The sequence below is a fragment of the Acanthochromis polyacanthus genome, chromosome 3, assembly GCF_021347895.1.
Source record: "Acanthochromis polyacanthus isolate Apoly-LR-REF ecotype Palm Island chromosome 3, KAUST_Apoly_ChrSc, whole genome shotgun sequence".
NCBI classification, from domain to species: Eukaryota; Metazoa; Chordata; class Actinopteri; family Pomacentridae; genus Acanthochromis; species Acanthochromis polyacanthus.
Genome location: NC_067115.1, coordinates 38,482,799 through 38,497,798, shown reverse-complemented (window position 1 = coordinate 38,497,798; position 15,000 = coordinate 38,482,799). Strand labels below are relative to the sequence as shown.

At 37.7% G+C, this 15,000-nt stretch overlaps 1 protein-coding gene across 1 annotated transcript; it reads right to left on the bottom strand.

Annotated features, from left to right (window-relative positions):
* Positions 1-1,803: 1,803 nt before the first annotated feature.
* arpc1b (actin related protein 2/3 complex, subunit 1B) lies at positions 1,804-12,860 on the bottom strand. The gene is made up of 10 exons (XM_022216672.2): positions 12,566-12,860; positions 11,948-12,068; positions 10,932-11,036; positions 9,765-9,987; positions 8,153-8,260; positions 4,651-4,890; positions 4,493-4,568; positions 2,973-3,172; positions 2,307-2,397; positions 1,804-2,234 (listed from the first exon to the last, which is right to left on the bottom strand). The coding sequence occupies exons 2-10, from the start codon at positions 12,009-12,011 to the stop codon at positions 2,196-2,198; spliced, it is 1,146 nt and encodes a 381-aa protein (XP_022072364.1). The 5' UTR covers positions 12,012-12,068; positions 12,566-12,860; the 3' UTR covers positions 1,804-2,195.
* Positions 12,861-15,000: the final 2,140 nt, after the last annotated feature.

Here is a 15,000-nt window from a genome sequence, read left to right as displayed (position 1 = left end):
GCCCGCATAGAGTTTGCCAAAAAACACATGAAGGACTCCCAGACTATGAGAAATAAGATTCTCTGGTCTGATGAGACCAAGATTGAACTTTTTGGTGTTAATTCTAAGCGGTATGTGTAGAGAAAATCAGGCACTGCTCATCACCTGCCCAATACAATCCCTACAGTGAAACATGGTGGTGGGAGCATCATGTTGTGGGGGTGTTTTTCAGCTGCAGGGACAGGACGACAAGGTCCTTAAAGATGCTTGGAGACGCTGTAGAAGAAATCTTTATTTTTCATGAATACATTTTACAGTATCATCCAAAAATGTGCTGAGGTTAATTGATTATTCTAAATTTGCCCATAGGTGTGAGTGCAAGTGTGATTGTTTGTCCTGTTATACGTTACTGTATTGTTTTTAAATTATTCTCTTGTTTCTCACTGTGAAGCACTTTGGTCACCCTTTGGGCTGTTGTAAAGGGCTATAGAAATAAACTTTGATGGATTCATTGTGAAATGTTGTTTCTCACACCCCAATTGGGGTCAGAGCGCAGGGTCCACCATGGTACAGTACCCTGGAGTAGGAAGGGAAAAGTTCAAGAGCCCAACAATGACAGCACTGGGGTTTGAGTCGCTGACATTTTGATCATCGTCCAGAATGTTGGACCAATATGGTAGCAAACTTCCTCTTTATTATGAAAACAGTTCAGTGAAAAATATTTCTGAAAACATTACAGGCAAGAAATAAGCTGCTGAATTTGTCCTCGTTTTAGTTCAACAACGGCTAGTTTAGAGGTTGTACGGCAGCTTCACATCTCATTTGCATAGAGTTGAAGTCTAGGCTACTTTATGATTATGACATGTGGGCAGAAAAAACTGTTAATGTTTCAATAGATAATTTCATCTGCATGACAGCTGTAAGGGGAGTGGATTTTTTTTATAAAACACATCTGTTTAAATTCCTGCTTAAAGTTGTACATAATTAAAGTCAGGGTAGTGCTGTTACAGGACTCAGCTTCATCTTTTTGCTCATTTTTGGTTTAGTCAGGATTTAAGGGTCACTGTGGGATGTCATGCGATTACTCTTCTTCAGGTTGATAAAAACCATATAAACTCACATTTTCTGGACTTTTGACTCACAGTTTGTCATCAGCAGATGGAGCGTGCTCAGTTGGAACTGTGGTGTTAAAACTTTGAAATATTTTCTCTATCTCTTTGAGAAAGTGGAGGTGAGAATAGTACACAACAGTGGCTTGAAAGACCAAAAGACCAAGAATAAACCTTTCAGGCAAAATTCTTCATCCAGATCCATAGACACAGACACAGACACAGACACACACACACACACACACACACACACACACACACACACACACACACACACACACACACACACACACACACACAATGTTTTTCTATCATTGTGGGGACATACCATTGACTCCCATTCATATCTAACCCCTAACCCTTACCCTAACCCTAACCTTAGCCAACACCAAAACAATGCCTAACCCTAAAGAAACGTTTTTGCACTTTTACATTTTTAGTAACAACAACATGGCCGTAACAACAACATGGCCAAGAAAATGCTGTTGCCACCCGTGGGGACCTCATTTTAGGTCCCCAACGTAAGACGAGTCACCACCTATAGCGCAGAGTCAGGTCAAAGTCTCCACTGGTATAGCAGAAACAAGTACACACACACACACACACACACACACACACACACACACACACACACACACACACACACACACACACACACACACACACACACACACACACACACACACACATATGAACCACACTCTGTAGAGCAGTATAACAGTATTCATTTATTAAATGTGTATTATGACCAGCATAAGCTTTTAAGAAATACTGAAGTCCTTCATCATGAATAATATAAAATATCTGCTTTAAGCATTCAGCTCAGTTTGAGCTCTTTGTGATTGTTCTAATCTAACTTAATAAGTACCGTTTGCAGACCTGTGGTCAATGCCTCTGTACACAGCGTTGAAATGAACTAGCTCAGCAGAGAGCTTCAGAGGGATTAACAAACAGTATTTGACCTGAAGTCTGATCGCTTAGCTTGTATATATATATATATAAAAACCTGACTAAAATAAGGCAGAAGAGTTTTATGTACTAAGGCAGCAGCTTTCTTCAAATCTCCGGAAGCGATTATACTGTAGTCTGGGAAATGTAAACTTCAGTTCAGACTATCTTCAAGTTCTTCATAGTAGACTCCAGAGTCTGAAAAGATATTGAGGAATGTGTGAAATTCCACAGTTAAAGCCAGAATCTAACAATCAGACTGAGCGTTACCTTGACGTCCCAGATGCCCATCCCTCCATCCATGCCGGTGGTGCAGAACTTGGTGCACTGGTTCCTTCCTCCTTCCAGCACTGAGATTTGGCTACAAGATTGTTTGAGACAAGTCAAAGGCTGCAGTTTAACAAACACATGATAATTATTATGATAATGTATTTCACATTGCTAAGTTATACAGAGATGAAAACAACCATGTTTTGTGATTTATTGGTGGAAAGGTTCCATTGCACAGATTGATGACTCAGATCTGATGTGGATGATTTCATGTCACTACACCCTCACTGTATTTAAGACTCACACCAATCAAAATGCAAAAAGAAAAAAATCTTATTATCTCCCACACTGCCTGTAGGCACCAAGGTCATATCCCATTTGGACTTGTTATTCTCTTATCCAGGTTGTTTTCTCCTGACCACATCCTTGCTCGTGTTGTTTCTACTCTCAGATGTACAGTACTTTGGATAAAAGTGTCTGCTAAAGGAGACTATAGAATTGTACAAATCAGACTTTGTCACTCTTCACTTCAATTTTCTTCAACAGGGTTGTGCAACCAAAGCTCACTTCCACCTCTGCATCACTCAGATCTTAATTTCTTTCCCCTGCACTTTATACACCAGCCATGTTTTACAGCCCAGACCCAGAACACTTGTTTCTCCAAACCTGATGCTGTTCTTATGGAGCGTGTGCAGGTCCTTGTCGGTGCTCTGGCTTTCAGAGGCTCGACGGTCCAGGTTCTGGAAACGCTCCCTAGCACTAATGCCCTTCTGGGCCGCCTGCTTGGGAACGTCCAGCTTGCCACCAAACATTAGGCTGCTTTTGGCACTGTCGTACACAAAAAGCACTGGGTAACAGTCATGGCCCTGTAGGAACAGAAACACTTGAGGATGCTAACTTGTGGAGCTAGAAAGTACTGCAAACAAAAAACTGTAATACCAACATGCTTCTATGAGATTGTTAGTGCAATAACCTTTTTTTTTTGTTGTTTTTTAAAAAAAAGGGAGACTACATAACTCAAAGAAAAAATAAACCATTTCTTCATTTACACAAAAAGAACCTTCAGTTCTTTTCAGAAAATGCGTCTTTGTTTAGTTCAGTTCCGGATTTTGTTGCAACATACCATGCCTGGCTGACAATGATCAATAGAATATGAAGAATTATGTTAAAGGGGAACTTCGTTATTTTTCAACCTGGGGTCTGTTTTCATATGTCATTTCATACATGTGAGTGATGGAGAAATGAATTTTCGACATAGCTCCAGTATTTAGCCAGGCAGGCAGCTTAGCTGAGCTGCTAGCTGAGCTGCTAGCTGAGCTGCTAAGCTGCCTGCCTGGCTAAATACTGGAGCTATGACAAAAATTCATTTCTCCATCACTCACATGTATGAAATGACATATGAAAACAGACCCCAGGTTGAAAAAACCGAAGTTCCCCTTTAACAAGCTGTAGTTACAAGCTTTATCGACTTAATTTAATTCTACATTATTTTTATTTTATTAATTAAATTAATCTGAATTAGTTTAATCATTGTGGTGTGATCACAATGATGTGATCAAGTGATTCAGAATTGATTCAAAATAATTAAACTATCTGTAATTTATTCTAAATTTAAAATATATTTAACTTGATTAAATTGTATTATTTCAGATTTATTCAAAAATAATGTCATTAAATAAAAAATGTAGCCATTATCTTTATTTAATGTAATTGTTTACTTTAGATTATTTTACTTACACATTTTATTTCATTATTTTAAACCAAATATGTAAAATATATTTGATTTCCTTTAATCATATTTGATTTAATTTTATCATTCAGAATTTATTCAAAAGTAATTGAATTAATAAAAAATCTTATGCAGTTTTAATTTAATCTAATCCCATTTAATTATTACACATACATATTTAAAATTCTTTATTTTAAATGAACTTTGTAAAATATACTTCATTTCATTTTATTATTCAGAATTTTACTTTATTTTATCACCCAGAATTTATTCAAAATCATTTAATTTTTTGTATTAATTATTTTAATTTAATCTAATTGCTTACATTTAATTTTTTACTCTTACATTTCATTTTAAATCAAATATTTAAAATATGTTTAATTTTAATTTATTAAAAGAACGTATGAATAGTTGAATGTGCACTTTAAAAAAAACGCCTTAACTTATTGATACTCACAGCTGCAACTAAGCTGTTTTCGGTGATGAAGGTGACACACAGCAGGGGCAGAGTCTCTGAGCTCAGGCTGGTCAGCCTGTACAAGTCAATACAACAGGTCAAAGTGCAGCACACACAAACACAAACACATCCAGGTATGTAACCCTGTCTTCTCTTACGTGCCAGTCTTGCCTCCCTCTGCCACGGACACAGTGGAATCATGGGAGGTCCAGGCCAGACGGTTTCCGGAGTGTGAGAAGCAAACGCTGTGAACCCAACCACCACCTCCTCCTGCTGATATCTGGGCTGCAGCTCCGGAGCCTCCAGACTCAAACAGCACCTCCCCAAAGGGCATCTTGCTGCCCCAGGGAGTCGGACCAGGCTTCTCCTCCACCTCCTTAATGTAGGCTGAAAACACCCTGAGACACAAGAGTTGGGTTGCATTGCTCTCAGTTTAGGATCTACGAAGTGATGACATTTTTCACAATTCAGGTTTCAAGACGTCAGTTTAGCCGGTAGGCCGGTGTTGAAGATGTTGTAAGGATTCAATATTTATATCATGCTAACAATAAACAATATATGATATATTGTAATTAATCCAGAGCCAGTCACTATCTGGTTTCTCCACCTGCCTACCCACTGTATTTATAGTATTTCATTTGGCAGAAAAAGACAAAAAAACACAATAATAGTTGCAGATACGATACGATGAATGAGATGAGATGAGATGAGATGAGATAAGATACGATACGATGAGTGAGATGAGATACAATATGAGAGAGATGACATGTGATGCTATATAATGAGATAAGATGCGGAAAGAAAACATGCAACAAATGGGATTAAATATGATATGATGAGATACAATGTGATGAGATATGTTATGATGAGATAGGATGAGATATGTTGAGATACAGTGAGATATGTTGAGATACGATGAGATATGATAAGATACGATGAGACACGATATGATGAGATATGAGATATGTTGAGATATGCTGAGATACAAAAAGATGAGGCACGATGAGATACAATATGATATGATATGATACAATGAGGCACGATACCATGAGGGTACGATATAAAATAAGCTATCATCCAATGAGATACATATGATACAAGATACGACACCATGTGGATACGGCATGATAAGATATGATACGATGAGATACAGTGAAGTACGACAAGATATGATATGATGAGATACAATACAATATGATGAGCTACGATGACATGAGACACAATAAGGCACGATATGATGAGATGAGATAAGATAAGATTTGATACGATACGATGAGATACGATAAGATAACATAAGATGAAATAAGATGTGATACGATACAATGAGATATGAGACAAGCATTTAGGAAATGTAGTACAAAATGAAAAAAATAATCAAAACAAGAAGTTTCAACAAACTTGGACCGCCCGGCGACAAAGATGACCCCTGTGACCTTGAAAATAAGGTCAAGGTCACCAAATGTGAACTTGATCTGTGTCTTGTTATGGTACACCTGTGTACCAAATATGGTGAGGCTACATCAATATTTTATCGAGTTATCGCGCAGAAACCAAATTGTTACAGACAAACAAGCAAGCAAGACCATGCAGCTGAAAACAATATCTTCCAGAAAATGATGTTTTGCCAGGCGGTAATTAACCAAGATAGAAATTAGTACAAAATTATTGCACATGCCAGTGGATTCATTTAACCAATTTAAAAAAAATAATTTTTGCCTTTTATTTTATTATTGATAGGTGCAGTGGAGACAGAGATATGACAGTGGGAACGGAAAGTATTCAGACCCCTTGAAATGTTTCACTCTCTGTCATTGCAGCCATTTGCCAAAATCAAAAAAGTTCATTTTATTTCTCATTAATGTACACTCAGCACCTCATCTTGACAGAAAATAACAGAAATGTAGAAATTTTTGCAAATTTATTAAAAAAGAAAAACTGAAATATCACATGGTCAGAAGTATTCAGACCCTTTGCAGCGACTTTCATATTTAACTCACATGCTGTCCATTTCTTCTGATCCTTCTCGAGATGGTTCTGCTTCTTTATTGGAGTCCAGCTGTGTTTAATTAAACTGATTGGAATTGATTAGGAAAGGCACACACCTGTCTATATAAGACCTTACAACTCACAGTGCATGTCAGAGCAAATGAGAATCATGAGGTCGAAGGAACTGCCCAAGGAGCTCAGAGACAGAATTCTGGCAAGGCACAGATCTGGCCAAGGTTACAAAAGAATTTCTGCAGCACTCAAGGTTCCTAAGAGCACAGTGGCCTCCATAATCCTCAAATGGAAGAAGTTTGGGATGATCACAACTCTTCCTAAACCTGGTCGTCCAGTCAAACTGAGCAATCGTGGGAGAAGAGCCTTGGTGAGAGAGGTAAAGAAGAACCCAAGATCACTGTGGCTGAGCTCCAGAGATGCAGTCGGGAGATAGGAGAAAGTTCCACAAAGTCAACTATCACTGCAGCCCTCCACCAGTCGGGGCTTTATGACAGAGTGGCCCGACAGAAGCCTCTCCTCAGTGCAAGACACATGAAAGCCCGCATAGAGTTTGCCAAAAAAAACACATGAAGGACTCCCAGACTATGAGAAATAAGATTCTCTGGTCTGATGAGACCAAGATTGAACTTTTTGGTGTTAATTCTAAGCGGTATGTGTAGAGAAAACCAGGCACTGCTCATCACCTGCCCAATACAATCCCTACAGTGAAACATTGTGGTGGGAGCATCATGTTGTGGGGGTGTTTTTCAGCTGCAGGGACAGGACGACTGGTTGCAATTGAAGGAAGGATGAATGCGGCCAAGTACAGAGATATCCTGGAGGAAAACCTCTTCCAGAGTGTTCAGGACCTCAGACTGGGCCGAAGGTTCACATTTCAACAGGACAATGACCCTAAGCACACAGCTAAAATAACAAGGGAGTGGCTTCAGAACAACTCTGTGACCGTTCTTGACTGGCCCAGCCAGAGCCCTGACCTAAACCCAATTGAGCATCTCTGGAGAGACTTCAAAATGGCTGTCCACCAACGTTCACCATCCAACCTGACAGAACCGGAGAGGATCAGCAAGGAAGAATGGCAGAGGATCCCCAAATCCAGGTGTGAAAAACTTGTTGCGTCATTCTCAAGAAGACTCATGGCTGTACTAGGTGAAAAGGGTACTTCTACTCAATACTGAGCACAGGGTCTGAATGCTTATGACCATGCGATATTTCAGTTTTTCTTTTTTAATGAATTTGCAAAAAATTTCTACATTTCTGTTTTTTCTGTCAAGATGGGGTGCTGAGTGTACATTAATGAGAAATAAAATGAACTTTTTTGATTTTGGCAAATGGCTGCAATGACACAGAGAGTGAAAAATTTCAAGGGGTCTGAATACTTTCCGTACCCACTGTATGTTGCCGGGATTTCTGATCATCAATAACTACTAAACAAATGTTGCATTTCCTTTAAAAAAATGCAGCATTTCTGGCAATGCCATAAGGGAGAATGAACTGTCTCGGCAGAGTACTGCACTCTCTGAATGCTTTATACAGTATTATTATTATAAAATGAACTTTTTTGATTTTGGCAAATGGCTGCAATGACACAGAGAGTGAAAAATTTTAAGGGGTCTGAATACTTTCCGTACCCACTGTATATCAGGTGTAAGAGAGAAATACCTGCATTTGAAGTCACAGGATCCAGCAGCCAACAGGACGTTGTTGGGATGCCAGTCCAAACTCAGGATGGTGGAGCGGATCGGCTTCTTGATGTGTTTACACACCCACCTACAGGTAACAACGCAACATGTTGGAATCCCACCAATAACCCTCTCTGATTGGCTCAAAAAGAACTAAATTAACGTTCTGAAGTGGCCAAGTCAAAGTTCATGCTCAAAAAACGTCTAATGTGACTGAATTAAAATTATTCTGCAGAGAAGAGTGGACTACAACTTGTCCATGGTGATGTAAAAGACTGAGGCTGGAGGCTTATGTTAGCAAGCTGTAGTTACAAGCTAAATAAAGTAAAATAAAATAAAACAAAAATTTGATTGAATTCAATTAAAAATAAAATAAAGTAAATAATTCTGAATTTATTCAAGACAATTTAATTATTCAAAATTAATGTTGACATTTAATTATTTGACTTACATATTGTATTTTTAATAAAATACTTACATACATTTAATTTCATTTGATTTTATGTAATTTAATTTTATTATTCAGAATTTATTCCAAATATTTTTTACAGTTAAAAAATATCTGTTATTCTAATTTAATCTAATTGTTTACAATTAATTATTTTACCTACATATTCTAATTTAATTATTTTGAATCAAATATTTAAAATGTGTTTAATTTGATTTAATTGCATTGTATTTTATTTTATTAATAAAAATGTATCTTTTAAAAATGTATTAATTAAAACATGTATTAATTATTTTTAATTTAATCTACTTGCTTACATTTGATTATTTTACTCATATATTTTAGGGCTTGGTTAGCACTGTTGTCTTGCAGCTAGAAGATCCATGGTTCGCCTCCCGGCCTGAACCTGGGATCTTTCTGCATGTTCTCTCTGTGCATGTGTGGGTTTTCTACGGGTTCTTCGGCTTCCTCCCACAGTCTAAAAACATTCTGAGGTTAATTGATAACTGTAAATTGCCCGTAGCTTTGAATGTGAGTATGATTGTTTGTCTCTATGTGTAGCCCTGTGACAGACTGGTGGCCTATCCAGCGTGTGTCCTGTCTTCGCCCTAAGTCAGCTGGGATAGACTCCAGCCCGCCTATGACCTAAGCGGTGTATAGACAGTGGATGGATGGAAATCAAAAATTTAATTTAGATTTAATTTATTTAATTTTATTATTCTGAATTTATTGAAAATAATGTAATTTTTAAAAAATGTATTCATTACTTTAATTATTTTAATTTAATCAAAATCTTACTAATAATTATTTTATTCACATATTTTAACTTAATTATTTTAAATCAAGGATCTCAAATATTTTTAATTTAATTTAATAAAAGGGTGTATTAACAGTTGAATGTGGTCTTTTTCCAGAATTATTCTAATCCAACAGATTTAAAAATCTATTTATTATTTTAATTTAATCTAATTGTTTACAATTTCTTATTTGACTAATAAATTTAATTCAATTATTCTAAATCAAATATTTAAAATACATTTAATTATTTTGGTGAACTGCAAAATTGAAATGAGAGAAATATGCAAGAAGACAAGACTTCTGTAGGGCGAATACTTTTACTTTCAGCAGCTCTCCTGAAGCTCACCAGTCATTTTCCTGCTCAAAGTAGCAGATGGAGATGAGGCGTGAGCCGCTGCCCACAGCAAACTTGTTCTCCTTTGGTGACCATTTCACGCAGCGGGCAGCACGATTGATCCTGAGGATGACCAGGGTGGGCTTCCATGTTCCCTCTTTGAGGGTCCAGACGTAAGCATTCCGGTCCGCTCCACAGGTCACTATACGGTTACTGTCAGTAGCCCAGTCGATACCTGGGGGGCAAAAAGTTCATGAGATAACCCACAAAATGCAGTTCTTAAATGACGATTTATTCAGGATTTATTGAAAACCTATATCACCTCTGTGAAAAAGTAATTGCTCTTCTGAACTTAATAACTGGTTGGTTCCTTGGCAGCGTATTTGTCTCACATAAAATATATTTGATGATCTGGAACATTTAAGTGTGAGATAAATGCAAAAATAGAAGATTTTTGCAGGGGGGCAAATACTTTTGCACAGCACTGTAGAGTGTGTACTTGGTTGTTTCATGTGTAGAACAACAAATACGTATTCTTCAATGTTAATATGAATGGACAGATAATATAATAATAAATGTAACATAATACAATAAAACATTAAATTGTGCTATCATGTTTTTATTAAGTAAATATCATAACTTAAAAGCAACAAGAGAGACAAAATGTAAATACACTCCAGTGTAAAGAAACTACTGAAGTGAGTTTGTGAGCTTTATCTTTTTTAGAAATGAGATGTTAAAACTCCACTTTGTCTATGAAAGCTTGGGCAAAACTGGTAGCAGCCGCTGTAGTGAAACTGAAGCATGCTTATTAATGAGCTTTAGAGGTACTGACAGGTCATTTATTTTACTTTTGAACACAACTGGACTTGCTTTTGTCACTATTTTAAGCTAATTTAACTAGCTGCTGGCTTTAGACATGAGAACAGGATGAATCCTCTCATCCAAATCTCAGAAGGCCAGTAAGCAGGAAAATGTGGATCTATTTCTTTCATAGACATGGGGCCAGGAAAAGCATCACACTTCAGTGGAAAACTCTTTCATGATGGTGGATTTGATGCTTTTTATATCAAAGAACCAAAACCACATTACACATGTTACTAAACTTGAACTTGTTTGCAGCAGACAGAGGTAAGAGTTGTGGCGGTGAATGACCGAGTGTGTGATCCTGTTTCTCACCTGTCACCTGCCCGTTGTGCTCCTTCAGCTCATGGATCTTGGTCCACTTGGTCCCGTCCTTCTTGTAGATGTGGACCTCGTGGTTGTTGGGACACAGGGCGATCTCTGAAAATACAGGAACACATTCACACTGTGCAGCAACATAAAAACAAATATTCAAATCATTAAATAGAGAGTTCATCAGTAGAAGGACAAAGAACCATTTGACTAGCATGAGAAGTTTGTGAGGGCGGATAAGTGCAGTGGAACAGAGCAGCTGACTGGCTGCACGAGACAAAACAGAGAAATACAGCATGTGTGAGCCTGAAGGCAAAACACAGATACATGGTATCTTTAAATAGACCAAGAATATGAAGGTATTTCAGGTGCAAAATGTTTGAGCACCTGTAACATCAAATTTGTAGTTGTGTACATTGAATTTGTATGTGTATCAGCAAATATGATATCCCACAGTCTATGAGTTGTGTACTTGTAAAATAATTTCTTCTATGTGTTGATTTTTTTTCTTCCCACAAATACAACACAAAAATACACATTCACAAAATCGTAATTCCAGGTGCACAAGGGTGAACTGCAACCTTCCTTCCCACAATGTTGCAGCAAACACTGCATGTTATAGTCAGCCTGTGAGTCAGAGGCAGTGCTTATCTGAGAACAGCACCTTGTGCATTTTTGCTTGCAAAATGGAGAAATTCAAGCTGCAAGTTGAGTCAAACTGAAGCTGCATGAGCGTATGAGTCGATTGCTGCATCCGCTTCACCCAGAAACCGAAGCAATGATCAAAACAGCCAAATATGGGGTTGGTTTCCTCCAGCTAACGGCGCACAAGTGCCTCACCATCAGCGGAAACAGGAAATACCTTCTCCCACCTAAGAGCCAATCACAAACCTCTGTCTATCACGCTGTTTGTTCTCTGGCTCAGCAGGATGGTCTGTGACATCATGACAAAAAACTTCTCAGAGATGAAACGATTCAGGGCCACCAAGTGACCAATCAGAAGGGGTAGCCAGACTTACGGGACCGATCTTTGTTCCAAGCATGGCAGCTAATTGGTTCCAGGAGGAAGCTATGGTACGCCATGGCCAATCAGATGTCAGAGCCAGATCAGGAAGTGGGCTCAGAGATTAAAAGTCAAGTCTAGAAAAACAGAAGTTGGAACACAAAACAGGAAATAAAAGATGAGTTAATAACGACATGCTTAAGATTTAAGAAAGGAAATTCTTTGTTATATAAAGTAATATATTTACAAAATTACAGTTTGAGATGATTTGAGGTTCATCAGCTCTTTTAAAACTCTTTGTGCAGGAAAACTTATTTCACTTGGGTTGTGGTAATGAAACCCAGACTTTCTGAAGCATGACAAGTGGGTCAAGGGTAGCACACATCCCCAACACAAACCAGGAAAAAGCATCTCAAGTAACTTTACGAGCACCACTTTGAAAATCAAACGTTACATAACGACGTCCACATTTCTTTGCTCTGAGTGAGTGTGTGTGTGGGCAACAGGGCTGCCTGTTGCAACTCTTTCTTTTTACTGCTTTACAGTTCTAAAGTGTGTTAGCGTTAGTGTGTGTGGGTGTGTGACATGTCTTAACACACTCAGTCAACTGTTAAATATTTTCTAGTCTACTTACCTTAAGGGCAGGACAGAGTTGAATGGGTGAATAGCGGCAGAGAGATGGAAGAGAGAGGATCAAATAAAGAAGAGAGTGTTCAGCTCGCGGACTCTGGCCAGTCAACGCGAATGTCAACGACAGAGTGAGCTCAGGAAGAGGGAGGCCGAGCTGAAAGAGAGGGGAGGAGAGGTCAGGGGTGGAAGGGGAGGAGGGTACAGTGGAGCTCAGGAAGAGGAGAAACGTACGAGGGGAGTTTGTGAAAAACAAGGGAAAAGTGTGAAAATGTTTTTTTAAAAAACAGAAATAGAGGGGAAAGGGAGGATGAGGTGGTTCAAGAAGGGAGAGAGGAAGGAGCAGTGTGAACACAATGCAATGTTATGCAAAAAAAGGAGGAGGCTGAAACTGAGGGGGGAGGCAAAAAATAGCACGAAAGACATGGAAAAGAAGGGGGAGGGACGTACGGTCACTTCTGCATAAAGAAAGAGTAACAAGTTGAAGAGGAGGGAAGAAGGGAGGGGGAGGAAAGGGAGGTGTCAGGAGCAAAAATGGCTCATTAAGCACCATGGTTGCTCCCTTTTATCTCCTGTAAGCCCAACTTTTCACACTTTTCCTCAGATTTTCCTCAGTGTCTTGGATGGTTTTTTTTTTTCATTTTTTTTGGTAGATTTTCCTCATATTCGATAATTCCCATTTGGGGTTTAAGAGGAAACCCAGAGAAAAATCTTACTATCCAAAGTTTGCTCCTCTATAGCTAAGCTAAGCAGACAAAATTGTGATCTTGATTTTAGCTTTGATTTTGTTTTGTATTTTTCTTCTAAAATTCTCCAGGAGAAATAGGTATCAGACATGTTCAACATGTTTTAGGAAATGTCATATTTAATTATTTGTATCCACAGCTAATGGCTTAAATTGAACACAATATATTTACATGATTTAAAGCAGGGGTTAGGATTAGTAAAATCACAGCGTAATAACCTGTAGATAACTATTTTTAGAGTTCTTGGTCGAGTCATGTACACTTTACTCTTGAGATAGCCCCAGGTAGATTTCAAGAATGCACGACTCGACCAAGAACTCTGGATGAGTTAAAACATGGCCTGAAGTTTTTAAAGCTTTTAATGGTCTTGGTCCAAATTATTTATCTGATCTACTTTTGAAATACGTGCCTTTTAGAACCCTCAGGTCTTCAGGCAGCGCTCTTCTAACTGTTCCTCATGTTTTAACCAAAACATATGGTGAGGCCTCTTTCTGCCATTACGGCCCACGCTTGTGGAACAGTCTGCCTGAGGACCTGAGGAAAACAGAGAATGTGGACATTTTTAAAAGCAAACTCAAGACCTACCTTTTTAGCTTGGCTTTTGATTAAGCTAGATTTATTTATTTGTTTATTATTTTAACCTTTTAGTCTGGTTTTAGCTACTTATGTTATTTTATTATTTATCGTGTTTTTACTTTTTTACATCAGCTTCAGTTCGGTCTGAAGTCTTTTATTCCTTGTATTTATTTATCTTAATTTTTATTGCTCTTATTGCTTTTATTTATATATCTTATGTATTTTTATCTATACATCCTTTTATTTATTTATCTTAATTTTGTATTGCTTTTATTGCTTTTATTTATATATCCTATTTTTTTCCATGTTACTCTGTTCCTTATTCTCTGGTGTTTCCCCACTGTGCGAGATAGCATTTCCTCAAGTGTTCTTAATTCCCGAGTTTGTGTGAGTGTGTGTTTATGTGTATTTGTATGTGTGTGCGTGTGTTTGTTTTTATATCTCCTGTATTAAGTGCTTTTAATTGTTGTATTGTTTTTATGTAAAGCACTTTGAGCTGCTCCCTGGCATGAAAAGGGCTTTATAAATAAAGATTGATTGATTGATGGCGTGTTTTAAGGTTTCAATTACTATGAATAAAATATTGTTCTTCCATCACTCTTGGTTTTACTGGATTGCTAAAAAGTTCCCGTTTTATTGTGTCACCCTGTATTTCGACGTTGAGAGAAAACCAAGAGTGTGCAAAGCAGTAATCAAAAGAAAGGGTGGATTTTTTCAACAATCTAAAATGTTTTAGTATCCGTAGGCCACAGGCTACGGGTACGGGTCCGTATCTGTAGACACTACCAATGTCTTAACTGATTTCACAGTTTTTTGTTTACTACTTAATTCCATATGTATTCATTCATATCTTTGATGACTTCAGTGAAAATCTACATTCAGATCAAGAACCAATCAGCTAATGTGTATATACAGTGCCTTGTGAAAGTATTCGGCCCTCTTGAACTTTTCAACCTTTCGCCACATTTCAGGGTTCAAACATAAAGATATAAAATTTTAATTTTTTGTCAAGAATCAACAACAAGTGGGACACAATCGTGAAGTGGAACGAAATTTATTGGATATTTTAAACTTTTTTAACAAATAAAAAACTGAAAAGTGGGGCGTGCAATATTATTCG

What these genes read in the sequence shown, in the direction of transcription:
- arpc1b (XM_022216672.2), bottom strand. Translation starts at nt 12,011, where the DNA reads ATGGCGTACCATAGCTTCCTCCTGGAACCAATTAGCTGCCATGCTTGG. An exon ending in GCACAACGGGCAGGTGACAG is followed by an intron (nt 9,988 to 10,931) that starts GTGAGAAACAGG and finishes TTTGCCCCCCAG; the next exon opens with GTATCGACTGGGCTACTGAC. An exon ending in TGGGCATCTGGGACGTCAAG is followed by an intron (nt 2,235 to 2,306) that starts GTAACGCTCAGT and finishes ATATCTTTTCAG; the next exon opens with ACTCTGGAGTCTACTATGAA.